The sequence below is a fragment of the Ornithodoros turicata genome, chromosome 1, assembly GCF_037126465.1.
Source record: "Ornithodoros turicata isolate Travis chromosome 1, ASM3712646v1, whole genome shotgun sequence".
Lineage (NCBI taxonomy): Eukaryota > Metazoa > Arthropoda > Arachnida > Ixodida > Argasidae > Ornithodoros > Ornithodoros turicata.
In genome coordinates this window covers 6,771,713-6,798,788 of record NC_088201.1, presented here as the reverse complement: position 1 = coordinate 6,798,788, position 27,076 = coordinate 6,771,713, and the positions used below count along the sequence as shown (strand labels likewise).

The window sequence follows — 27,076 nt, the reverse complement described above, 5'->3', positions numbered from 1 at the left end:
GAAAGCATTTCCAAGGAAAAGCACCCTTTCAAAGGGTGTCTTACACAGGATACACCCTCTGAAAAGGGTGTTCTAAGACCATATGGTGTAAAAAGAGGTGTCAGGTATAGGACAAGCCATTTACACCCATAAGGGTGTTTTTCAGTTTACAGTGTACCTTAACGGAGGAAAAACGAAAGACCAACAGTCATCTTCTTTAGAGCAACAGGCACTGCTCATCCACAGTTTCCATTAATTAACATCTGATGCAGTGACCCAAGTTTAATCCATGTCTATGACACCCAAATTGATACTCGAAATGCGCCAATCTTGGACGTCACGGACGTCTAGAGAAGGTTCAGAGGTAAACGCTTCCAGGAGCTGTTGTCGGGAAGCCGCTAAGAAAGCGACGTCGAGAAATAACACAAAAGACAATGAAGGCGACGAATCGCTGTCATGTTGCGACACGTGGTCTAACGAGTCAGTGGAGAACTATCCCTTTTAAAATGCGTGGCTCGCGAATGAACACCCGACTTTCTCGGCGAGCTTTGCCGTGATTTCTGCGGTAGAATATAGCATGGTTGTAGGCGATGGTTCAGTCGCACAAACACTGGGCTTGGTTTGTGTGTCCCTACAAGGCACAAGTGAAGGGAGCAGCTGACACATGTTGAACGATGGCATCATAAACTCTACCTTATATTGTTTGTACATTGCAGTGCTCAAAGGTGCCTTTTTTTCCACGGGAATTTCAAAGGGTATAAGAAAACACAGTCAGAATATAGCACGCGCGCATTCGAAATGACGATCACTCAAAGCACCACTTGTGCCAAACTCGCCAACCTTCAGAGTTTTAACCATAAAAAAGTATTTAGAGACAAGTTAATACGCAAACCAGCCTATACGTTCCTGTTGTGTTCAAAGACCTAGCTATTTCCAAGATTCAAGTCTCACCTACTCTGTATAAGAGCGATGATACAACATCAAGAGTGCCATTGGAACATTGAAACTGTGCGTCTCAAACCCTACCGTCGAGCGCGCGAATCCGAGCTTCGTTCGATTTGTTGTCTGTATAAAGATGAACCCCTCAAAGGCGGCTCTTTCTCAGATATATATTTTCTGTAAGTTGTAAGCAATTTGTATTTTAAAAGAATTATGAATAATTGCTTCAACACCTTCTATGTATTTATTCAAGCAAGTCGCCTTGCTTGAAAGCGATTTTTATTATCAATTTATTAACAGTTGACTTTCCAGATTCAAGCACATTTCACGAATATTTTTTAAAACATGCCCGGATTCACGTGCGCTTGTCCAGTTCACGATGGGTATGAGAATACGACAGAATACGTTATATTCCGCCAGCAGCATAGCTCTCTAACCGCTCGTCCCACTTATCGACACCTTCTTATACAGAGGTATACAATAGTCACTTATTCCTCGAACACTGCGCCCTTTGGAAACAAAATTTAACGTAGGACCATGTGCAAGTGCTTTCCTGTGGTTCAAAAAACGTGAATGTTGAATATGTGCACAGTAGTCCAATGTGCTATCTGGTTTCACAATGCTCCACACTGCCACACCATGCCATATGTACAATCCACTTTGATAAGAACCCCCGAAAAAGGAAATTTGACTCTATAGCAATGCTGTAACTCATGGCGAAGAGGCTCTAACACGGCGTAACAGTGGCGTGACGGTACACTGTTACAATTTCAAAGACCCTACTTCAGTGAAGCCATGCGTTTCAAACGCGACAGTCGGGTTGAGTCATCATAATCGTGGCGTAATTATAGGTGGTTCATTTTTCGGCTACATTGGTGTCGACAGACACCAAGAAATTGAGAAATATTATAGCATCAGTTATCTTCCTCTTTATTGGGCAGAGCACGACCCACGCGACAGATTTGTCCGGGTTTCTGCCCTTGTACGCAGGATGCCTTTTGCCCGCAGACTTTAAACCTAAGAACGGAGGAGGCCAGAGACGATGTCACTACTAGACGTCGTCGTCAGAGTTCCAGACGCGCTGGTATAATGGTCGCAAGTACCTGCAGTTGGCGAGAAGCGTGCACAGTGGAGGTTGCGCAAGTGAAATATTCTAGTTTCTAATGACGTCTCTGTATGCAGGTTGGAAATATAAAACTGACCCCGAAAGCAAAAGCGCATATACAATACACACAAATTTTAATTTGTGATAACTATTAGCGTGCTATCTACTAATGCCGTGCAATGATACATACATGGAGAGAAGCCTTGCTATTGGCGCACGTGATGATGTTGTAGATGGGTAGACGGTCAATAAGAAAACCACGCGTATGTACACATATGCACCCTAAAAGTCCCATCACTTTCGCTTAGCGCAGCACGACAAAAAGTCCTTCCAAACAGTAAGAAATGCTTCAGGAAACTGTCCGGTGACCTGTCTGTCCTCCTAGCAACGTTTTCGTAGAACTCTTGCATGCACTGAAGAAGGTTATGTAGGCTGAGATCAGAGCTATATATTAAGTCAAAGTGCTCATATAATACAGATGGTGTAAGCTTCAGACACCCACATTCGTAGAAAAACTGTCCCACTGGTCAACAGCACACATGCTCCGTTTCACAAACAAGTAGAAATTAGATGGGATCACTTGCGTTCCTTGCGACATCTTTTTAAACAGTATAGACACTCAAGTGGGTCCTGTAATATATATACATCATAATATGCCTGTAAAGGTTTGTATATATATATATATATATATAGTATGCATTTCTGCACCAACGAATGATATATGCTATCACCACACAAGATGCGTATAAATAACTCCAACAAGCTTCCTCTTCAGCAACGTAACAACACAGAAGTTGAGGCATTCGTCTCCAACCGCTACTCTGATAATAATGGGATACCAATCAAATGAAGTCTAACACATTTCAACGTGAAAAATGAAGAAACAAATGACTAGCTGCGCATGCCATGTCCCGACCGATCGGAACTTACCACACAACACCATTTTACCCTAGCCTTGTCATAGCGCAACGAACAGCACGAGGGAATAGTATTCCTGCAAATATCCCTGGTATAGTACCTGGTACAGTCGCACCGATACTGTTTAAAGACTAGATTGTCTCCTGTCGCCACTTTCGTTTTGGTTCTATGACGTGTCTTTCTTCGCACGATACCACGCTGGCAACAATGGCAACTCTCGTGGCTGGTACAACGTAGCGGATTTTTCGATATATTTCAAGGCGATAACTGCAGTGCAGAAGCCTTCGCTTGACTAGAGGCGAAAGACTAGATGGGCCATCCGCCTCGAGGTTTACTCTGAGGCGCCATAGACGAAAACTATGGCGCATGAACAGGATGCGCTCGCTGTTCTTTTGTGTACCCTCGCAAGAAGCTCACGCTTTGATTATATGCACTTGCATGCGAGAAACGCAATGGTCGGCTCGTCTCAATTGCGTTGACAATACCCAGTCGCTAAGCTCAGAGCAAGAGAAAGAAACCGCTTTCGATGGAGGGATAGAGTCCGTATACCTCCGCGGGTCGTTTCGGCAAACGTGGCAGCGGCCAACGCATTCCTGAAGTGTGTGTCGTATAGCTCTGGGGGGGCAGAGCGGCATCGCTTGCGTACTAAGAGTGCAACGTGCGCGCACAGTGTCCTCACAGTCTCACCTGGTTTCGGACGAAAATACCGCTGGCATAAATCTCATCGCAGTACAGGTTTCGTGTGAGGATGGCGTTCGAATAATGTGGGGTATATCGCGGCTCATCGCCACACTTTGAGTTTTCGAAACGAAATCTTTCGTAGCCGTGACATTCCCGTAGATTCACGTCCGTCTTCGTCGGATAAAGTTTCGCCCTCACTGTGGACGAGACGGCGAGCGGACTCCTCGCCCGCACTGCTGTCTTGGCTGGTGCACGGTTCCTTGCTGGTCGACGATCCGCCGACGCCCTTCCGACGCGCTGAGGCGTCGGGAGACTGTTTCGGCGATGGGCATGACTGGTCCCTCTCGGCTGCGTTTAAAACGAGGGAGAGAGAGAAAGTTTACCTCTACCAGACCACCACTTCAGGTGCCGCTTATTGAGGTACGCATGACTTGCCTTTGCATTTGATGGAGCTTCTTAACCTACTCAATCTGTAGAAGCTGGAACTTTTCGAGGAGTTTGATTTCTTCTTTTCAGCGATCATCTGTAGAAGACAAAGGAACCTTTCGCGTAAGGCGTTCCCTGACAGCGTGAACGATCGATCGAGGCTTATGAAACTGTGCAGTGGTTCAACCAAAACAATACGAACGCTTTATAGAAAACTTCTCAAAGGTGGCTGACCTCAAAATGCTTCTGGTTTAATGACAAACACTATGACGTGACAGTTGTCGTAAGTGAGTGCGGAAGAGAGGATTGACAGTATCCACGACAGCAAGAGCTGACATAGGTGTAGCGCGTCTGCATACGACGGCATTGAGTATATCTGAACATCCGCGGTCATTGCATTTAAGGGGAAAAAATCTACATGATGAATATATGTCGTCTTACAAACGTTCTTACTTTCAGCATACAATCTGTCAGGAACGTTATATCATCTAGAGTTGTCCAATAATAGCAGTTAAGCAATGCAAGGGATGGCACACTTCGACACCATTTTAGATTTACTGCGTGCTGTCAATTATGTATCCCCCTAGGGGACGTTGGCAGAGGCACTAATGCGGATATGCGCGTGTACCGCACAGGCCCGCGATTTTATCCGCGCGGATATCAAAACATTATATTTCTATCAAGTAAGAACCAGCGAAGAGACGCGAGCACAAGGAAAAGCCAAGGAAAAACCAAGTTCGTTGGAAGGGGTGTGCCATTACACGTTAGTTGTAAGTCCAGCGGTTGTCCTGTCTACTCCTCTTTCCTTGTGCTCGCGTCTCTTGGCTGGTTTCTACTTGTCAGCAATGAGCCAACTGGGCCAACATGCTTCGTTAATGTCTATTATATTTCTAGCCGCAAACCAGGGTGTCGTGCAGATATTTGCAGGTATAACCACACCCGGGCACATCTCTACTCATAATAGTTTGAAGCGTCACAGAAATGAAATGGGTGGACGGATTTCAACGAAACTTGTTATGATTTGAGGTCAGCCTTGATTTGAATTTTCTGTGGATTGAAACGGAGTTTGCATATACCACGATTCATAACAGGAAGTTAACCTCACCTCATTTCTGTCCCTGAGTTCGAACCATCCTTTGGCTTTCCATTGTGCCTGAACCTCGTAGACGTTCTCGTCGTCGTAGAGGACACGTCGGTCTCTATTGAGCCCGCGTCGCCGAACCGTGGAACCCACCGGTGTACTTTCTGCCAGTGGAGACGGGTATTCCACTTCTTCTACCAGGACAAAGTTGTTGGGATCTTCGGCACGTCTTGCCTTCACAAGGGCCTACGTTACATAGTAGAGATATTGCGCAGGTCTTTGCAGCAAGCAAGGTCTCCATACCAACGTCACCGGAAATGCTTCCACGAATGTAAATCCGCGGATATTAAAATCATTGCTCTCCTGCTGGCTACTGGTTATACTGTAGTGGGATACAGCAGTAGTTTAGTCTTCACATGTTTTGAGTTTGATTGACAGTAGCGTGCGCTTACTTTCGAGGTTAAAACCTAGGGCTTCAAGTTCACCTACTAGCAATTGATCAAACAATTTCTGTATAGTTTTAGCTTCAATTCGAATTCTAGTTTTTAACATACTTCATTACGTTTAGTTCGGAACATTTCCAGCACAACCAAGTTAAATGCTAGGAGAGATATAACCCGGGACATGGAAGAAGCCATGTAAACAAGACAAACATGCTTCTTTCCTCTCTCGGGTTATACGGGGTGTTCATTTTTATCCATTACAGGTATTTTATATATATATATAAAAAGAGCTATGAAAGCTACACAGACGCCGTTTTTGCAGGTGGGTTATGCCGGCCGTCAGGCGGACATCCTGTGGGAATGCACATATAACTACTGGACATTCATTAATTAAACTTTTAGTTAGATGTTTTCTGGAAAATACGAGACAGCAGAATTGTAGGCAATCATTGTTTGAATCCACCAGTTTTTTAAAAGAAATCCTGAAACGAACACGCACTTTGAGATATATACATCACCAACTTTTGATATGCAAAGGAGCCGAAACCAGAACTACGCACTTCTCGAGCACAGAAACGACATGACCTCCGGCTTATCTGGGCCGGAAAACGGTTCATCTGGCCATCAGATGAGCGCCTACTCTAATCAGCTCCATCGCTACAAAACACGTGGCCCTTCGACGCGAACGCCCGCCGCTCCCTTTGCGCTCGAGAAGAGCGTGGTTTCGGTTTCGGCTCATTTGCATAACAAAATTTAGCGATTCATATCGCAAGGTACGAGAAAAGAGGGTGGATGAAATAATGACTGCTATCTAATTCTGCTATCTCGCAATCTCCCCGAAAACAATGCCCCGAATGTCCGTAAGCGTATGCAACTACTGGACGACTAATGACCTAAAATGCATTCATTAACTTTTTAATTAAATTAGCCGTCTAGTAGTTGCATACGCTTATGGACATGTTGTCCGCTTGGCAGTAGAACCCACCTGCAAAAACGGCATCTGTGTAGTTTTCATATATTTTTTTTTAAATAAAAAAGTCTGTGATCTCCTGTAGATGGGTAGAAATCCAGCGAACCGGTAGAATGTAGGAAGGGAGTTGCCTCAGGACAGAAGCCGCCGATATTTCGAACAGAGACTGTTCTTCTTCTGGAAGAAGAACAGTCTCTGGACAGTCTGGAAGAAGAACAGTCTCTGTTCGAAATATCGGCGGCTTCTGTCCTGAGGCAACTCCCTTCCTGTGATCTCCTGTGTATCTCTCATGATGTATCAGCTCGCATGCGCCTTTGCCCTTTTGCCACTGAAGTTAATGCTGATATAACAAACGAACTTGTAGGGCACATGGATATCTTTTTGGGCCAGTATGGCCCGTTAAGAAATACGAAGCGAAGCAAACATAAAAAAAATGGAGCCAATATTAAAGCCATACTGCCAAGGAGTGGTGTCAGCTATAGCAGCACGAATGTGAGAGGCGTGATGCTGGAGTTTATCTGGGGTTTAATAGAGCTAACGTTTGACATCTTCAGAGTTGCGTTTAGTAAGAAAGGATGTATCCAACCTGAGCAATGATATCTTGGGCGCTGCTGCTGATGGGGGCCTTGAGAATGGCGTAGGGCTGATCAGAAGAAACATTGTAGATGCACACCAAGTAGGTCTCTTCTCCTTCGTTCCACTCGCTGAGTTCATCCCCGCTCATTTCGAGGTCCTGTTTTCTTCTTTCTTTGTTACTGGACGACTTTATTGTAGTCATCCATGCGCGCGTGCTTGGGTCCTGCAAATCGAATAATATTTGTATTGGTACATATTTCACGTTACTGTTATACTTAAATTATGCTGCATTATCATGGAAGCCCAAGCAGGTCTCATATTACGGTTGAGTACAAACTCACGTCTGCTAGCTTTTTGAGAATGAACCGGCCGTCCCCTTGCCAATGGGACTGTGCCAGCAAGGGACATTCGTCAGGATCGAGGATCCTCTGCGTGATGGATTTCTCCTGGTGCTTCTTGTCCCAGCTCTTCTGGACTTCTTCCATCAAGACATAGTCTTCGAGCTGCTCATTTGTTTTGCTGGCTTTGCACAAAGCCTGTAACGTAAGAGAAAAAGTATGTGGGTATTCATTTGAGTTACCTAGAGGATCCATGGACCCAGTTCCTAGTGAAATCCAGTGAACCGTCATGGAAATGTTAAGGGAACTGCCCCAGGACGAGATATTTCGAACAGGGACTGTTCTTCTCCTGGGCACCGTCCGCATCATTTTCATGGTATTTAAAGGGTTAGCTACCCACCGAGCTGTTGACCTACAACACCGATGAACCCTTAACGCGTCATCTCTAACCCGTTAAATACCGTGCCAATGATAAGGACCGTGCCCAGAAGAAGAATAGTCTCTGTTCGAAATATCTCGTCCTGAGGCAGTTCTCTTAACAGTTGAGTTACCTGTTTTGCAAGCATAGCGACATGCTGGATCGTAGATAATGCCAAAAACCGACCCTTCATTTAATCGACTGGAGATGGCTATGAACACCCCAAGCAGGTAACCAGGAAACGTTAGCCGTGCTTGCTGAAGGACAGGTATGGAACTATTACAAATGTGTGCCAAACGTGCGAAAATCCAGCGATCCGATGAACGTGGATGAAAGCAAAAACCTCATGCCGGGATGACCCGATGCTTCGTGTAGAGACTGTACTTCTCCAGTCCAGTACAGGAACAGCCTCTGTTCAAAATACACACAAAGCAACCATGCTGCTGCTTCGTTAAAACGAAACAGCAGCATAGTTGTTATGTATTTCTTCGTTTTTTTGTGTGTGTTTAAGAGACTCCAGAGAGCGGTTTGAGAAAGCACGCACCTACGGCTCGAGCGTTTATTCTTGTTGTGGCTGGCGCCGATTAATAAACCTTCTGTTCATGGAACTGCGGCCTGCGTTATATTTCTCAACTAGGTATTTGCTACCGACGACGAGACGTCCCAGGAATACACAGAAGGAAGCCACGATATGGCACATGGAATTCCAGAGTTCTCCAGCGAGGTCAAGTGGAATAAACCTGGATAGAACGCCTCGCGTTCTATTTCGAGGCCAACGCCATTGCAGATAAAGAGAAACGATAGGAATATACAGAAATCACATCGACTTAACGCAAAGAAAACAACAGCTTAATTAGACGTTTCGCTTCCCATGAGGGAAACGTCATCAGTGCATGTCTTGGTGGCACTTGGCTAGCACAACACCTTGGTTAATTCGGTGTACCAGCTTTTGGAATATCTTTACGAGCAATTCTATTCGCCTTGTGTGGAGAGCCATGTATGATACCATCCGAGCTTTGCTCGCACCGCATCTGCCATCAAAGGCATATTTGACTGAAATTGTCAATCGCATGACGGTGCACCTTTCAACTCGATATCATATGAACTCTTGAGTCGGTTCAAGTTCCATCAGAGGAACCAGGAGCCTACAGAGAATCTTACGGAGACAGTGACAGCGTGAGCTATCGTCAGAGACTGCATTTTCGGCACGATTCCGACAGTCACTTTGAGCCACGTCAGAGCAGCAAATTCCGTTGGTATCGACATTAGGGAGTTTTAGTTGCCTTTGCGTACGTAAGGGATAGCGTTGGTGGCTCTGCGCAACCCCATAACACAAAGAGAGCTTCGCGCAGTGCGCAGAACCCACGGCCACCTTACGTACGCAAAGGCGATAACGTATACGATGTACTAAACCTCTCTAATATTACCAAGAGACGTTATGATGCGCCATCGTTTCATTTGCGGGACTCATGACAAGAACCTGCAGCAGCAGCAGCTTCAGGTTGAACTCGATATCACGTTCGGACGTGCTTTCAATACAGCACTCGCTACAGAATCGATGGTCGATCAACAAGTTGAACTGCAGACGGGATCGGAGCACGGACATGTACATGCAGCAGCAAAGGACGCTATCAAATCCCTCCCCCCCCCCAAAAAAAAAGAGCTCGGCAAAACGACGGGAAGTGTTTCCGATGTCTGGGAGGTCATAAATCAAGAGAATGGTGTTTCCGTGACGCTGTGTGCAACAAGTGTGAAAAGAATAAAGGGCATATAGCATGAGCCTACAAGGAGCATCGCATCTCGAAGAGACGCGATAACCATCAGATCTGATTCACCACCATTTTTTAAGAGACCTGATACCATCAGATTTTAAGTTTATTCGGGAGCTGCCTGTTTCACAGGGTGTTTCACCTAGCGTGATAAAAAGTCGTATTAAGACATCTATACTTGTCGCTGTTTATCTCGTGGGAGAGTTTGCCATTACTTCTCAGCACTTCTACCAAATTTAATTCGCGAGATAATTTAATTTTCCCAATTGGTCTCCGAAATTTGCGAAGTCAACCTCACGTTTTTTTGACAAGGGAAGAAAGCGCACATCGGATTTACCTCGTTAAATTGCAACATACATTCCATAGCACTTTGGTAATTGTTGGGGGGGAAAAAGAAGCTAAAAACATTGTTTCGAAGCGCGCAAATTTTTGGCCGAGCTCAGTTCCCCATGCAGTTCATGCAAGATGCGGCGGAACAAAAACGGTCACCCGCCCCTTCCTGTTTCCTTCTCACTCTTCTTTCAGATAACTTTTCGTTGCAAGCATGCTGCCGTTATCAGCACAAGGCTGGAAAGGGAAAAGTGAAAGGGCAAATACATGGCCTCCTCTCATCCCTTCTTTCGGAGATCTGAGTGCGGCCGGCAATTTGCGCGCTTCGAGATGACAGTTTTCGCAGTTTCTTTTCTTTTTCCCCCGGCTATTAACATTGTAGTAGTGAATGTATTTTTGCAATAGAATGGGGTAAATCCGGCATGAGCTTTCTGTTTCGGCGAAGAAACGTGCGGTTGACTTTGACAAATTTCGGAGTTCAATTCTGAAAATTCAATACCTCGCCCGGAAGTCATGGCAGAATCCCACCCGAAATAAATAGCGTTGACCCCATAATGCTTAGACAAGTAGATTTCTTAATACGATTTTTTTACATCACGGTAGGTGGAACCATGCTTCGGAACCGGAGCTTGAGCTGAGCCCGAGCCGAAAACCGCTAAAAAAACGTTGTTTTTTGCTCAACCGGGGCTGAACCGAACCGAAATTATTTTTTCTACAGCTGAACTGAAGCGAAATAAATCCGAAGCGGTTAGCGGTTCAGATCAAGTGTTTGCTTCAGAAATATTATCAAGCTTGCGGGAATGCATGAACCGATAACTTCCCGCTTTTTATTGGCCAATGTTTTAATTAAGGTGGGAATGAGTGATGTATTTCGTCATTTTTGATGCTTAGGACATGTTTGGCGCGATTGGTTTGAGAAAGCACGCACCTACTGTCCGAGCGCTAATTCTTGTTGTGGCCGCCGCCGATGGTCGAATATACCTTTTGTTCATGGAACTGCGGCCTTGTCATATCTTTCAATTAAGGAGTTAATAATAGCAAGCTAGAAATAGGTCGCCAGTCGATGCACTTTAGTGCAGTAAACGTAAAACGTAGTGCAGGTTCTCAATATCTAGCTGCAGGGTAAAGAATAGGTACCTGTGCAATGACCTCTCTAGAAGTGCTGTCCTGGGTTATCTTCAGAATAGTCTTGGGTTCATCGGGCACAACTCCGTGAACAACGAGGAAGAACATCCGGCGCTTGACGGCAATAGTTCCAGTGAGAGGGTGCTGAAAATTATAATTTTTGTGCTACATCGCACTCCGTATATGCAGGATGCGTAAGGATGCAACTCAGAGGACATGAGACGCAAAAACACTAAGCCAACTGGACACGGTGGCTAAACGATGACAACTGGGTGCAAATCAGGTACATTGCATTTCTGTGCACAAATTTTATAGTCATAGGACCGTTAGCTTGTCTTTCCTGTAGTGCCACTGGGTATAACCCGAATGATTTACTTACGTCTTTCCCTTCCCAACGGAAGCTCTCAGCCGTAGACAGTTCCTTGGACTTGCCCCTGGCCTTCTTGCCGACGGAACTCTCGACGAGGTCCCCGTTCTGATGCACCAGTTCTACACCTTCCTCTTCCCACATGGAGTGCACAAAGAGAGACGAGAGCGGAAGGGGCTGATTTTGTGGGCTTCGCAACCGGATGTGACGGTAACCTGCAAGAGCATCTGTCTAAATACCGTAATTTCACGCGTATTAGCCGCGGCTTATGCGCGATTTTTATTTTTCTCACGGGCGCTCTGCGGCTTATCCACCGGTGCGGCTTATCTGATGACTATTTTTTCCTGGTATTTTATCCACATACGCCGGTTTTAACGAAAGGGCCGACAGTGTCTCTGGAACAGCACTGCCCTGCCGATGCACGTGAACGGTGCGTAACAGGGACGGGTCCACATTCGAGTAGATTGATCTTCCTGGTGCATTCCCCCAAGCAGCTTTGACGAAAGTGGTGACAGTGATTCACGTCTTCTGGAAGACCACTGACCCATCCATCCATGAAAAACGCCCAACAAGGGCACAATCCGATCTCGGTAGAACTCTAGAATTGACCTCCTTTGCTGTACAGTATGCCGACCCTGTAGTATGGACCACAAGGTTTATGGCCTTCTCTATATGGTCTCCTTTGTCTCGCAAATCAGTTGTCTCGTATTGCCCGCGGCTTATCTGCGAGTGCGGCTTATCTGCCGGAAAATTTTCTAAACGTTCCTAAAAACGCGTCCTGCGGCTTATCTGCGGTGCGGCTTATACACGTGAAATTACGGTACATGTCGAAATCCAATAAGCAGTGATCAAGAACAAGAAGGAACGTGCACGGGAACCCTTTTTGTCCCAAACGCTGCCATTTTCTTTCGGTAAATTGTTCAATGCTAGGGAATACGGGAAGGAAGGGCAATGCGTTCATGTCGCCCAATGGTAGCTTGATGATACCATATCTTATGGGGATGCGTGATGTGTAGAAGCTCGCGTAACTCACAACCGGAGTGGCTGCTTCTTTACCAGAGCAGCGAACACAGCGTTCGTGTGACACTTCTTTTTACGTAGTACACGCTCTTACGATGTACCTACCTATACCCACCTGCCTAATCTGACAAAACCCGTGGCTGAAAGATGAGACCAAAACGAAAGACTTAGGGGGGCGTCACGAAGGATAACGTAACACTACCTCGCCACCTCCTGCACTCCTATACAGTGCTCTCTCTGCTAGTAATGCGACACAAAATCACGTGACAGGAGAGTTGTCACATGCACTTCCTGCGGTGAATTAGTACACCTCCTGCATCGCTAGGGGAGGGACGCGTGTGATTGACGTGCATGATTGCAAACAACTGAATCCTGGGTTTCTGAAGGCGCTCTTGGATATTCCACTGAACACTGGGGCTCTAAAATTTATGTTTAGAAAAAACCTTAACTAATCGCAGTCGACGAATCAATTAAGGACCAGAAAGCCTGACTTGCGCAAGACGACTGTCAACAATACGTAGCTTACTTAAAAGACGAGTTCAGTAAATTCCCAGTGCTCTTTGCGCACGCATTGCATTCTGGGCGCTTGCTGAGCGGGGGAACGAAGGATAATCCTTCACATTTCCCTTTCGCTGACCCCGACACGTCGTCGACAATGGACCGGTAGGGGAGAAATCGGAACAGTTTGGAGGCCACCCGTTTCTTTCGTATTAGTAAATTCCCACAGTTCAAAGCGGCGCTAAGCACTCTGGGATTTTCTGAACTCGTCTATTAGCGTACAATGTGCGTTTCGTGTTGAAGCTCGATTCATGTTACGACGGGCCCTCCATACTCGCAGGCAGATACGCATTGCCAAAATGAGTCTCCAAGCCGACGGAGAGGCGTATTTTATGTGCAACGATGTTGCGAGGGATTCCAGAAGGGAGTGACGGTTCCTTTAAATCTCACAAACGGCTTTCGCTCGCGCATTATTGAGAATCATGGTAAGAAACTTGCCTTGCTTCAGGCTCTTGAGAGGTATCACTCTTTGGGACAGGATGTGATTTGTAGTCACGTCCATAACAGAGAACCGGAGAAATGCCAGGTCAGCAAACGTAATCTGCAAGTGGGAAGGAAGTTGAGAAATGTTGATATTTTTTTATCGTTTTTTATCGTTTTCATCGATATTTTTTTATCGTATTTACGTTGATATCTCGAAACGTGAAGTAAAAACATGAAAGCAAGCTAACCCGAAAGCTGAAACTGTCACTCCAAATCGGGTTGAGAGAGTTGCGCTGGACGATCTTGGTTTTCTGCCGGCTACAGTCGACCGGAATTCCGATGACTTCCACTTCAACGTGAGGGCTGCATGCGTATGTCCCCTGGCAGACGTACTGGCCGGATATGATCTAAGACGGGTTAAAAAAAAAAGACAGCAGGTGGTGAAATTTATAAGTCGTGAAACAAGAGTAAAATAGTAACACTACCATCATTCGTTTATAGTGGATAATTAATCGTATCCAATTCAAGCTATACCTTGTCTAGCTAATTAACCAGTTGGAGCATAGAATATATACGGCGATGCATGTGCCCTTCAGTACGATTCGATATCAAGTACAGTGACGAGTGCCCGCGAGATATCGAATGCTTTACTACTGTGGGGCTCTCACCAAGACATATGACACTCTGGCATTTGGTCTACATGCAACATAGGGCCGAGCACGTCGTATAGCGTCATCGCATAAGCAAGTGATAACAGTGAACTCACAGTGATATGAAGGTTGAGCGCGTGCAGGCCGTCAAACTCTTTATCCCAAGGGTTGAAACGGCCGTACATCATATGGGTACGGTCCCACATCACCCGCGGCTTTAAAACATAGCCGCAGTTGCCGTTCTGCTCAAACATGGCAGTGTTGATGTGCAGCCCCGCGTCTGTAAGTATGGAAAAGTATTTCAACACGCAAGTCAGGATGCCCTGGGGCAAGGCGGGGCTAATGGTTCTCTCGACGGCAAATGTTGTCCACAGGCCACTCGGGGAATTTCGGGTCACTGAGTTCCTCCGCAAAAAAAATGTACTAAAGCATCTTACTACCAGCGTTCCTAATATTGCAATGTGAGATACCAACATAATTCATATTGCCGAGAGCACAATACTACGTGTCAGGAAAAGAAAGACAACCCTACCTTCCGTTTGGTAGTTGAGTGCCACCATCTGGATTCCAAAAGCCCAGAAAATGACGGGGTTAAAGTTTGAGGAGTCGATCCTCATGCCGGCGGGATATGTGCGCATCAGTTGGTTATCACAATGAGTGAGAAATAGTTAAGGAGTGTAGAGTATACTGCTATACCGTGTGCTTCCAGAAGCGACAAGAAGCACACTGAAGAGCGCACAACTTCATGAAGGCACATGTTTCATTTCTCATTTTTTTGCATCAAGGGACACTCATTAGTAGAACTGAGTTGTACCAATACAGTTAGGTCGAGGCTCATAGAATACATAATGCTAAAAGTAAGAACTAAAGGATATGCAATCAGAGCAAGTGGATGACGTTTGCAGAGCCGTTTGGCAGCACTTTCGTTGATGGAAGACACTTGGTGGCACATCGCTGAAGCTAGTGGTCTCTTGCTGACCATCTGCTCGGATTTCAGTTCTGTAATGCACAGTTCAATGAGATTGTGTTCTCAGTCATATTGGAGAGACAGTGCCATTGTTAGAGCACTCCACAACCTGAGGATATCGACAAGACAGCGCCATTACCATCTACATAACATGCTATTCATATACCAGAGGTTTGTGGCGGAGTGCTTGGACCAAGTGGCGATCCTGCCGCTGCGAGTACGTTTTTCTTGCTGCTGATCTTCTTTACTTTGACCGAGTTGGTTGGAGAAGCACTTGTTACAAAGCCTGGGTCCACAAAAGACGCAACTGAGAATAGATGCAAATTCACCACCCAAATAGTGGAAACGATGGTTACCTCTGAACTTTATCGCTTGGCAATATACCACGAGGTCCGACAGTTCCGGGGCGATTTGGGAACTAGACTTCCGCTGCTTGTAGCCATCGTCGTCGCTGTAGAACAAGTCGGGATCCTGACTGCGGGATCGTGGGTGAGATGTGCCTGGGCTCAGTGTCTTATTATCCTTGCAGGATCCCTCTTGGCTGGACAAGGATTCTTTGAAATCACAAGTAAGCAAGAGGTCAGTGTCAACGAGCAGAAGGGAATTTGAGTCACTCTCAGCGAAGCTTCACCACGCCTTGCCTTGTAGCACAGTCTGCAAACGAATGCAAGTGTCTGCACCAAGGCACGACTGTCGAGTGATTGTCGAGTTCCTCCCTCCGGGAGACGCGACACTTTGCGACACGCGACATTTTGCGACGGCACGGCACGCATGAAGAGTGAGAGAACGAGGCGCGCGTATGATGACCACGCACAGATTACACGAGCCTACGAAATTTTTAAATATGGTGTACCATTTCTTAATGAATTTCATATGCTGAATTCAAATATGGCAATGTAACAGTGAATTGGCTCCGGATTCTATGGTACTGAAGAGGTTTCGTATTATTATTACTACCACTACTACTACTCCTACTACTACTACTACTGTGGAGATAACACAGGTCTCGAAATTTTTAAAACTTGCATGGCTCAGAAATAAAATGCGCCATTTCATGATTTTGACGTGCTGAATTCGATTATCACAATGAAAACACTCAATTGGCTCCGATTTTTATGATATTGAAGAGCTTTACGCATTTGTGTTCCGTAAATAATGTGTATATAATACAGCTAATTTTACTATTGACCTTTACGCAGCGTTATTTCTGCGAACACAAAGCTGTACACAGTCTGTTAAGTAAATTGTTCGAAATATTATTTAGAGGAAACTCTACTATAGAACGTCCGAACGCTATTGAGAATCATTGTGCAAGACTTCATGTGCACCATCCAGACATTGTGCTTTGGGCGCCTGTCTCTTCTTTACTTGTCTCTTGTATTCCAGCATGGGATTATCTCTTGTCACTGTCGAGCGCTAGTCTGCAAGCATTGATGGGTGCCATTTACCTTGATGCATTTTCTGCTAAGTCCCAATACCCATCGCTTCCAGCTCCACACGCTTATCGCTCACTGCTCCTGGCCTGGCATATGGAATATGCTATAAACGTTATGGACTCGGTTTCGGCTTCGGTTTACTTGTTAACTTTTGCTCGCTGTATCGGTTTATGAAGCCAATTTTTTGCCAATGAAGCAGAGTAGAGATTATTTTTTGTCGAATACTCACACCTCTGTATCTTGAAAATTAGAGCAATTTGGCAATATTAAGCATCATTTTTCATTTTCAGCACCCGAAAATTAGTCTAGTTCAGCTTTTTGTGTGTGTGTGTGTCTAAACCAATGTGTCTGTAGACCTGTGTTACAAGTCAATCTTCATGCCCAGAATACGGTTGTATGAATGATCATTCCCATCCAAAGGTTGAGCCAGGGGACAGAGGAAGGCTAAAAATTGGGGGGAAATCAAATCACGAATTCGATTGGTCATATGCAGCGAGCACCCAAATCTGCTACACAACAACAATATCTGGCACGCGGGGACCGAACCCACCAGAGAAAAACAAGGATGCCCCGTCCAAAAGCCTGACGTAGGTCTAGACGTGTATGTTACCTTCGAGCACGTCGTCATCATCGTCATCTTCGTCGTACTCGTCGTCCTCATCGTCATTTAACGACCCAGTACTTGCTGTAGATATTATACTGTTCGTTCTTCCAGGTGCGCTCTTTCCCTGTTGGAAGGATTGGGAGGATTATGTTTTCAACGACATCCTCCAACAATGGTCTCATTTACTGTCGTTGAAAAGGAAAAGTGAGAATGAGAGCACAAAGTACTGTGTTTTAATTATAGACGCGTTAAAACCCGTTTGTTTTCGAGGGTGCCTGCCAATCCAAAAGCGTACTTAAGGTCTACCTGAATGACACAGAACCGGGAAAAGTGCACTTCGTCGGAAACACTTCAGTTTGCTGTTTGTCGAGGCACTCTACAACTTTCGAATCGACATCTTCTCAGGGCACGGCTGTTGCGTTGCCGGATTTTCATGCAGTGCAAGAAAAAACGGATTCACGACTTCTTGTACCTACACTGATGATCCACACGTAAGCATTGAGGCCTATTCATCATTCATCACATCACAAACACTTGTAAAAAGAATGTGAACTTCAGGTGAAGAAAGAGTGTGAACTTCAGGCTCTAGCAACCCTTGATGTCGGTTCAACGTAAACCACCGTTGGTGAAACCGGGCCTAGGTGAACTTACTGTCAGCAAGGTGCACTAGGGAACAACATTATAAGCTTTATTGACTAGGGCGGCACATGCACATTTAAAGCTAGCGGGTTAAGGGCAACCTCCATGGAGCGAATTTTTGCAACGAAGTTCGCGCGGCAGACTGCCACGCGCGTTCCGCCGCCAGTTGTTCGCCGGCACCAGCTCCATGGAGCGAAAAACCAGCGGACGGCGTCGGGAAGTCATGCTGTGATGTCACTGTTGCCAGGGTATAAGGTGAAAGCTTAGTGAAATCAATTGCTCGAGAAAGTGCATTTAATGTCACAAATTTTGCAACTAAATCCAGCATCTGTCTGAAAAGATACGCCCGTAACGTACCGAAAGGCATATTCACTCCTGCGAAAAGAAAACATGTTTCTTGGCAGAGTAGTAGTAGTAGTGCTGATAGGGCTTGCCGTTGTCGGCCTCACGTATGTGGGCAACGTCACGACTCACGCCCTGGGGGAATGTGCGTCCTGGGCCGACTTCTAAGGGAACTGTGCCGACATATGTCTGACGCTGACGCCTCAGACGCTTTCTTGGCAGAGAATGCCTCACGTTCTAACGATGCAGTTGGCGAAACAGCGAGCAGACGACAGCATCCAGTTGCAAGAAGACGACGACGACGATGATTCACGAGAGCAGACGACCACGTGCAGGCGATCGATTCGTAGCGGAAGAGCACTTTGATTGGTTCATCTGCAGTTGACGCTTCCGGAATCGCGGACGCTGGGCGAAAATATCTGGCTTGGGCAGATCGGCGGCGGACGCTCACATTTTTGACAGTCCTCCCCAGGTAACCGAGGATGCGGCTGTAGAGTATGTACCACTGCGCCAATCTACAACGTTGCAAGCTCATTGGCCCAGACTGTGTGCGCGCTCCGATTGGTCGACAACGTTTTGAAATCGCATTTTGTACGCGCGCATGTGTGTGCAGCGTCCCGGCGGCCGTTTCAGCAGTTTCAGCATAGTTTCGAAATAGCTCGCATCGGTGGGCACGGCGTCCGTCCTCTTGTGTTCTGTGTTTCGGTGATGTCAATCGGCAGAACAGTTTGTGATTCTACGCGTGTTGTGCTGTTCCTGGACACGACTGTTATCCCACGTACAGTCTTATCAACTACGGAACTGGAATGCTTCGTTGGCTGGTGCGGTTGGAGCGTGAAGAACGCGTTCGGGCGCCGTCGGATTTTGAGGCCTGACAACAAAGACAGGATTACGATTACGTGCCACACAAGCGTCTTTTCCGCTCTGGAAACAACGAAAGAAGATGCTCATCATAAAATCGGCCGGCAAGGCGTCCTCTTGTGTTCCGTGTTTCGATGATGTCAAATCGGCAGAACAGTTTCTAGAAGTGTTCGCTGGTTTATTCATGCGTCGATGTGATTCAACGTGTGTTGTGCTGCTCCTGGACACGACTATTATCCCACGAACAGTCTATCAACTCCGGAACTGGAATGCTTCGTGAGTTGGAGCGGTTGGAGAGTGAAGAACAAGCGCCGGCCCCGTCGGATTTCGAGAGCTGTGTTCGTTTTGCTTCAAGTTCGAACTTAGTTACAGTGCGTCAGCAACGCAGTGGACTTTGTATTCACAGTGCACCCATGTATCAGATCTTTGAATGAGTGCTTTAAATAAATAAATATTTCTTTTAGCCAAAAGAAGCTTCGGTTATTTTGAATATCGGGTAACGGAGGTAGGCGTGAAATCCGGTAGAAGTCGATGGTAGCCAGAACCGGTCGAAAGGTCAGCCAAAGTTAAGGCTCCTGATTGGCCGACTGGCATTGCATAATTTCTACAACGTTGCACTCTCATTGGTCGTGTGCCCAGTGTTGTGTGAATTATCTCAAACTATGGGCTCTATGGGGAGCTGTTGGAGCCTGTTTTTGACGCCTCGCGCAGGGCGTCCGACGCTGAGCGAAGTTCGCGGCTTTTTCGCTGTACATTCGCTCCATGGAGGTTGCCCTTTATTCGTTTTGTTAGCTATCTACCGCCCGCCCAAAAGCAATGTGGACACTAAATAGCATAGCGGTACACATTGGGCGGTGTGTACTCTTCACAGACACACAAAGAGAACTCGGCAAACTAGCTAAAAAAGTAAATCTTAAAGTAAGTAAAGTAAAGTAAAGTAAGTAAAAAAGTAAAAGAAAAGCTTAAAAAATCTAGCTGCTAATAAACAAACAAATTACAAACTGTCTGACAGACTGGCAAGTAGGCGAATTAACGGAACACCAAAATTCTGCTAACAAACAACCAGACAAAAGAGAGAAAAAAAAAAAGTGACGCTGGCTGAAATATGATATGGCTGTGACGCCGAGTATGGCTTTGCGCTACCTATTTTTCACCACAGAACACAACAACGTGCTTAGTCAAAAGCACTTCTTTGTTCAGGAAACGCGTCCACAAATTTTACGGCTCCGAAAAAAAAGAAAGAAAGAAAGAAAAAACTAAACGGAAGAGAATTGGCATCCGATAGCTCGTTCCATGACCAGCTTGCTTGTATGGATGCACTGCTTTCGCCCGAAGAAAGCGGATAATACAGATACAACCGAAAAGCAACACTTTTGTTGCTGTTGCGATAAAATATCAATAAATGCAAACATATATCCCTTCTCTAAAAGGCTGCGCAGATAAAATGTTGTTCTACTATACGCGATAGTGAATGCGCTTCCTCTCCGCGACTTCATCAAGGCCATCACAGCGCATAGACAACACAGAATTTGAGCCAGAAAAAATGATGTCTGGCACGACGGCAAGAATCGATTATCGACTATACGTGACCAGGTTTGCCGGTACTCCCAACTCGCGAATGAAGAGCTGGACTGAAAAATGATCTTCAGTGTTATACCGTCTTGTTTTTCCGTGTCATGTAGCTATAGTTCCGCTGCACAGCGTATAGCGGGGTGATACGACTGCATTGCCGCATACTGTAGAAGTCACTTTTCGTGTTTTTCGCGTGGTCCCCGAAACAATCGCGAATTTTATACCCCAGTCAGACGGCATGCTCGAAGGACTTCGGGGAATTGTCATTTGCAAAAAATGACCTCTGACAGCCGTGTCAGACGGCAGCTCGAAGGACCTTTCTAAGAAATGGCCATCAACGCGAAAGGAGGCCCCCAACGACATTTGAGGAGCAGAAAAGAGCAATCTCGACAACAGTGTTATGCCATTGTACCCTCGCTACCTTCGCAGCTGAATGTAGGAAAACCTATAAAATGCGGATAATGGAGTGAAACTGTGTAAACGTATTTAGATCCTATTTAGAGAAGTGCACATGGCTTCTGCATCTTGATTTGTGGCGCACTGGCCAACTTCAAATTTCCACAGCAGACAGGGAAAACGAAACCGAAAAAGGGAGCCGGTGAGGGCAGTCAGTTGAGGAGCACTCCTTTCCCGCCTGTCTGGCAGGCGCCCCCGAACAAAGGTCATTTGAGAGGCGTAAGGCCATTTCTCGCAATTGACTTTTGAAATGCTGTCTGACTAGGGTATAAGTTCCCGCGAACATGTCCGTTCATGTGGCACACAACGGTTCGACGCTAAGCACCGAAGATGAACGCTCTTTTCGATATGTATATGCCGGTTGCTTTAGTACTGTGCCGGAACCCCTCTTCACAACAGATGTAAGAACATGCCTATGCTGAATTATGTGGCTCTTCCTCATAGCCGCATTCACAGACAGACAGAGAGAGAGAGAGATTTGAAGTGACCCAAAAAGCGAACAGTGTTTTGAACCTCTTTCGCGAATTTAAGTTCGCGCGAATCCCTTTTCTAGGCCATTCTAAAAAAAAAAAAAGAAAAATGTATTTTTAATGTCGTACCTTTGTCTTAAAGGGCAGTGCAGGAGTCAGAGGAGCTCGGAGCTTCTTGTTCTTAATCAAAACTTTGTATTTCAACTGATTGGGTGAAGGGAGGCGGGGATCGTCCAGGTAGTCGCTCTCGAACAGAAAGTTTGTCACAAGCTTGTCTCCAAAGACACTCTGGAAGAGGGAACACAGCTTAGTCGAACGTCATCCAAATGGCATGGTCAATGGAAAGTTGCTTAAAAAGCGTGCATACCGCGAAGATCTGCGCCATTTTTGCTTGCTGCTGCAGAGAGCAGTGGTTTTCTATAGACAATATGATGGGGTATGGAGAATTCGCAAAACAGCTCCTCTCGATGGCTTCCACGACGCTCTGAAATGGTTGAAACGAGACCTGATGAGAAAGCAACGTCGTCCAGGACAACTGACACACTGGACAAGTTGCTTAGACGCGCCGTCTTTCGCAAGAAACGTTGTTTCGCAAGGTGTGCCGTGTGCTGAGCTTTCGACGCACGTTAAAGAACCCTCAGGTGGGCAAAACTAATCGACAGACAATTCCCAAGCAGCATAATGTTCTTTAGTTTCACGAATCTGTTCAAGGCCTTCCACCTACCCGTCCATCCCTATTGCACTCGACTTTCAGTACATTGTGCTGCTTGGGAAACGGACCACTGTGGCGTCACTCATGATCACAGTTGCCTCACGACGTAAGGCCACGAATTATTACAAACTGACACTGACCTTGAAAGGTATCTTCGATGTGAGCGTGTGACCATGATAGATGACTGGAATACCATCGTCTCCGTCCCAACAGTCCAGTTCAACGCATCGACAGCCTCTTAATAAAACCTTCAACAAACATATTCTCATCAACGTACGCACGTCCTACAGAACATCTTAGAAGCAGAACATGCTGAACATGAACACACTCAGAACAGACGTGTTACAACGTCCAGTCTCCATTATCCTAAGGATGTCCGCTGGATGACGCACGAGCGCGCGCACACGCACATACAGATAGATAGAGATTCTCACCTCACTGTATAACTCGACGGATGATTCTCCCTTCAGCTGATGGCCCGTTAAATACGTGTTGTGTGATGATGCGATATAATAGTAAGCCATGGGGTAGTCCATATCCTGAAGATGCGTGAAAGTACGTTACATTTCGTGACACTGTGTACGTTAGAACGTACGAAGCACACGTGCAAATACGTTATACAAACTCACATCCTTCTCAGGAGTAAGGACCTCAGGCACAAAGGCATAGTTATCTTTATCCATCAGGTACCTAGCAAAGCCTTCAAAGGACAGCTGGTTCTTCTCTTTAAGAACTGGATCTGGCTCATGCCTCTGAAATGTTAAGTGAGTTGTGTTGATGTCTTATCCCGTGTTTCATCAAATATGTTGTTGTTTATTCAAACATCGCGCAATACGGATACATTTTTCGTTAGCGAGTCGTAAACACAAACAACAACAACAACAACTTTATTGTGAGCTGATTAATGGGGAGTTTCATCGCCAGGGGGCGATACTCTACCCCAATTGCTGGTGATGATGTGGGGTATCAAATAATGAGTCCCTTCACAATAAGGATCCAAGGCCTATGAACACAAATACCTTGTAGCTGATCTTACATGTGCTCTTTTCATAACGAAACATATGCTGCGTTCAGAAAACAACGAGGGGGTTAAATTCGTATTAGCGCCGCCAAAAGATGAGGTACAACACAGGTTGCAACAAAAGAGCACGTGCCTGTAGTATCGACACAAAAACAGACATCGCGCGCCATAGTATTCGCCTCTCCAGCAGGCTGCTCGCCACCTAGCGGACCCCAGCAGAAGCACCCAATGAATGATAGTAACAGCAGACGACAGGTATATTTCGCGCTAACCCGAAACTGCCGCAACTTCCCTTCGTGTGCGATGGAGTGTCCCGGCTTACAGAACTCAAACAGCAACAGAACTGCTAAATTTCGCGGTACAAAACTACTGCGGAGAAGAATATTCAATGTCGGGAAGAGGAAGAGGAAAAAGATACTATCAAAGGAGCGGCGTGAACGAAAACAACGAAGACAGCAGGAAACCACGCGCGAGTTATGTTATTTGGACAATTTTTGAAGCGTGTCTCGTGGAAGAAGGCATGAAGCAGGGCGATTTGTTCATCGGCAATCATTCTTTTCTGCGCCATCTTGAAGACGACGCGAGCGCCTCTATAGGTAGTTGGAGAGGCGAATACCGCAAAACGTCGTGAAGGCGTCAAAACAAAAATGACGCCGACCGTTGGGGAAAGTCGAAGCACTTAAGGTGTTTCGTTTTCTGCATTTGAAGAGGAAGAATACAAAGGAGATTCATGCCGAGCTTGTGGCTGTGTACGGGGACAATGCCTCAGCCTACGACATCGTGGTTAAATGGCACACACGCTTCCAGTGCGGTCAAACGAGGCTGGAAGATTAAGAGCGAAGTGGCCGACCGTCGCTCAGTGAGTAACCAGCAATTGCAGCACAAGTGGAGGCTCTCATGCTCGCAGACCGGCGGTACACTGTTAGGGCGATAGCGCGCAGGTCCACGCCAGCCGTGAGTCGGTCCACAGCATTCTTCACGACACAGATGAGCAAACGAGCCGAGGCGGGCTCTATCTAGGGACAAACAACACTTTTTGAATTCTTCACGATGACGAAGGTTGCCGCGCACTGGGTCCCGCGGTTGCTCACGCCCATGCAAAAAGGACTCCGAAAGGGAGCAACCCAGGAAATGTTGCAGCTGTGCGAGAGCGATCCTGACGACTTCTTTGATCCTTTGGTTACTATACGTATAGATGAGTTTTGGGTTCACCAGTATGATCCAGAAACCAGAGCACAAAACAAACAGTGGTAGCATGTGAGCTCACCAGTAGCGCAACGTAGTCCCACAAGCTATGTGGCATGTGACTTTACAACAACAACAAAAAAAAAAAAGAAAAGAAAAGAAGAAAAAAAAAAGCAAAGACGGTGGCGGCGTCGAGGAAGGTGATGCTGAGCGTGTTTTGGGTCTGCTGTGGTGTGTTCCTGACAGATTATGCCCGTTAAGGGCGAAACTGTTTCAGGAAAATGTTGTGGTGAGCTCCTGACAAGGTTACGCGATGCCACCGAGATAAAGCGCCGCGGGAAGCTCACAAAGGGTGTCCCGTCTACTCCACGACAATGCACCGGCTAATTCTGCACAGCAGACGGCGAGACATGCGACCTCCTTGGGTTACGAAATTTTGCCTGATCCCCCGGTGGTGGAGGTGGAAGTGGCGGTGGTGGTGGAAGTGGTACTGCTGAAAGAGCACTATGGCGCACGCCGATGTCGGCGTCACAAAGGTTGGCAACGGCATGACTAACGCTCTGGGGGAATCTGGCCGACATATGTCTGACAGTGTCTGAGGAAAACACAGAAAAACCCCCCAGACAGCATAGCCTGCCCGGGATTTGAACCCGGGTACCTCCCAGTCTCGACGTGACATGGCAGGCACGCTAACCACTCAGCCACGCGAGCTGCGCCCGATCCGACCGACCTTGTTTCTTTTTTTCTTTGGCACTCACTCATTCACTCTTGTGCGGTGACTTCTTCCTCTTTCCACGTATGAGAGCCCACTGCCTGGAAAGCGTTTCCATGACAACGACTATGTGATTGTGGAGGTGGAGCAATTCTTCAACATGCAGAATGAGCAGTTCTACAACAATGGTCTCCGCCAGCTCATTCATCGGTGGCAGAAGTGCGTGGCGTTGGGTGGGAAGTATGTAGTGAAAGAGTAAATTTCCCCCGACTCTCATTGCTAAATCTCTGTTCCTCCATGTCAGTAATACGAACTCTATGAACGCTCCTCGTAGAATACAGCGACTCAGACACGCATGTGTCCCTGTGAGCAGTGCAAGTCAAACCCCAATCCTGAGAAACATTTTTGGGCTTCTTGCAAACGGAGTGTAGCCGCGCTATGATTGCCTTCATTCATCTGTTACCCAGGGAGCACTACCTCTTTCGAGAGTTATTGATTTTCAGAAGGTATGGAACTACGCGTTTACAGTCCCACAAGCTATGTGGCATGTGGCATTACCTTTAAGACACCTAGAAACGGCATGCGATTTCAGCCATACGACATCTGTGGACTGAGGTGCACGAACTGTGCTTTCATCATGCTAGAGGTATAGCGAAAGTACCTGTATGAGGCTAAGAGCTTGTGCTTCCGTGAGAATTTCTCCCTGATGCGTCTCCAGAAACTTCTGGAAGTCTGCACGTTCCAGGACCAATCGCTTTGAGCTGTCGACTCCAGCACAGTTTGAGACGATGCTCGCTGTAGCGATAGCATCGCATATCTTCTTCTGCTCCGGGTCAACGTAGTCGTAGCGAGTACTCCTCGTAAGGAGACCTTAGATGATAGTTATACGTCACGAGAAATGTCTCACCGAATGGCGCCTCACACGACAGCGTGGAACTCACCTAGCACTTTCGGCCTTTTGCTTGCTCGTCGAGGAGTAGTGGAGGAAGGACCGCTTGAGTCCTCCGTGTTGGAGTCAGTTGACGCTGTTTTGGCATTAGTCGCCACCTGCTCGAAGATATCGCGCAGGTCTCGCCGTGACCGGACAAGAAACGAGCGGAACAGCTCAGCGAACTCGAGGAAGTCGATCTGACTGGAATGCGTGATAGTCGGTCGGCCCAGGAGCGACGAAGTCTTGGAAAGGCACTGGGTTGCATCGCGTGCGCGCTCTCTGGTAATAGCAAATGACATCGTCATAAGTTAGGCCCAGACTTTGCACTAAAGCAAAACGTACGCATAGCATGTTGGGTGCCATGTAACCCTAGTGCTACACAGAACACTGGTGCTGGGACCACGACCTACTAGATTATAACGACCATGTCACAATCAGCAACCCCTATGAGGAGCCCGTCCACACGATCCGCCAGGGGCGCTACTCATCGGCACGCCACGATTGGACGATGGAAATTTGAATTCTGAACGCGCAGAAGCGTATGTACGACTACAGTAGCAGACGACAGCGATAGCTCCTATGAAAACGCGTAGAATGATGATGATAATCAACCTCAGAATAAAACATCTGTGGAACGTCCACCGCTTGTACAGAAATACTAAGGTAAGCTGAAGTATTGTAGAAGTTGAGGAACCATTAACTGGGACGATGAGAAGCGCCACCGCTAGCTTCCAAAAATGCGGCGCTGGGAAGGGGTGCCCACGACATGGTCGTTATAATCTAGTCGGTCGTGGCTGGGACACATTATGATACTGCGCCACTTACTTGTATCCGGTTGCTAAAGGAGTCGGGTGGACGATGGGGATTCCACTTTCCGTTCGATTGAGATTTTCGCACGACGATGAGCTTCGCGAGACGCTCAGTCGCTGTGGGCTTGACTCCTGCGAACGCATCTGAGGGGAGGACTTGACAGTGGCGCGCCGCTTCTTCATCGTGGGGCTCTGCTTCCGCGGTGGTCCGTCGTTGTCCATAAAGGACTTGGGACTCACGTC

The 27,076-nt window shown here is 46.7% G+C and overlaps 1 protein-coding gene across 1 annotated transcript in view; it reads right to left on the bottom strand.

The window, feature by feature from the left end:
• Positions 1-2,140: 2,140 nt before the first annotated feature.
• LOC135383352 (uncharacterized) overlaps positions 2,141-27,076 on the bottom strand; it is a 303,304-nt gene continuing 278,368 nt past the window's right edge. Inside the window, exons 27-49 of the mRNA XM_064613074.1 lie at positions 26,850-27,076; positions 26,035-26,303; positions 25,755-25,963; positions 22,805-22,927; positions 22,610-22,714; positions 22,316-22,423; positions 21,831-21,947; positions 21,593-21,751; positions 17,130-17,247; positions 15,440-15,637; positions 15,250-15,369; positions 14,992-15,115; positions 14,649-14,773; positions 14,233-14,396; positions 13,715-13,873; positions 13,482-13,584; positions 11,478-11,680; positions 11,111-11,242; positions 7,460-7,654; positions 7,129-7,341; positions 5,154-5,375; positions 4,058-4,145; positions 2,141-3,970 (exon numbers count right to left, since the gene is read on the bottom strand). Of these exons, the coding sequence (XP_064469144.1) occupies positions 3,723-3,970; positions 4,058-4,145; positions 5,154-5,375; positions 7,129-7,341; positions 7,460-7,654; positions 11,111-11,242; positions 11,478-11,680; positions 13,482-13,584; positions 13,715-13,873; positions 14,233-14,396; positions 14,649-14,773; positions 14,992-15,115; positions 15,250-15,369; positions 15,440-15,637; positions 17,130-17,247; positions 21,593-21,751; positions 21,831-21,947; positions 22,316-22,423; positions 22,610-22,714; positions 22,805-22,927; positions 25,755-25,963; positions 26,035-26,303; positions 26,850-27,076 (3,729 nt within the window). The 3' untranslated portion in view covers positions 2,141-3,722. The remainder of the gene's footprint in view (positions 3,971-4,057; positions 4,146-5,153; positions 5,376-7,128; positions 7,342-7,459; positions 7,655-11,110; positions 11,243-11,477; positions 11,681-13,481; positions 13,585-13,714; positions 13,874-14,232; positions 14,397-14,648; positions 14,774-14,991; positions 15,116-15,249; positions 15,370-15,439; positions 15,638-17,129; positions 17,248-21,592; positions 21,752-21,830; positions 21,948-22,315; positions 22,424-22,609; positions 22,715-22,804; positions 22,928-25,754; positions 25,964-26,034; positions 26,304-26,849) is intronic.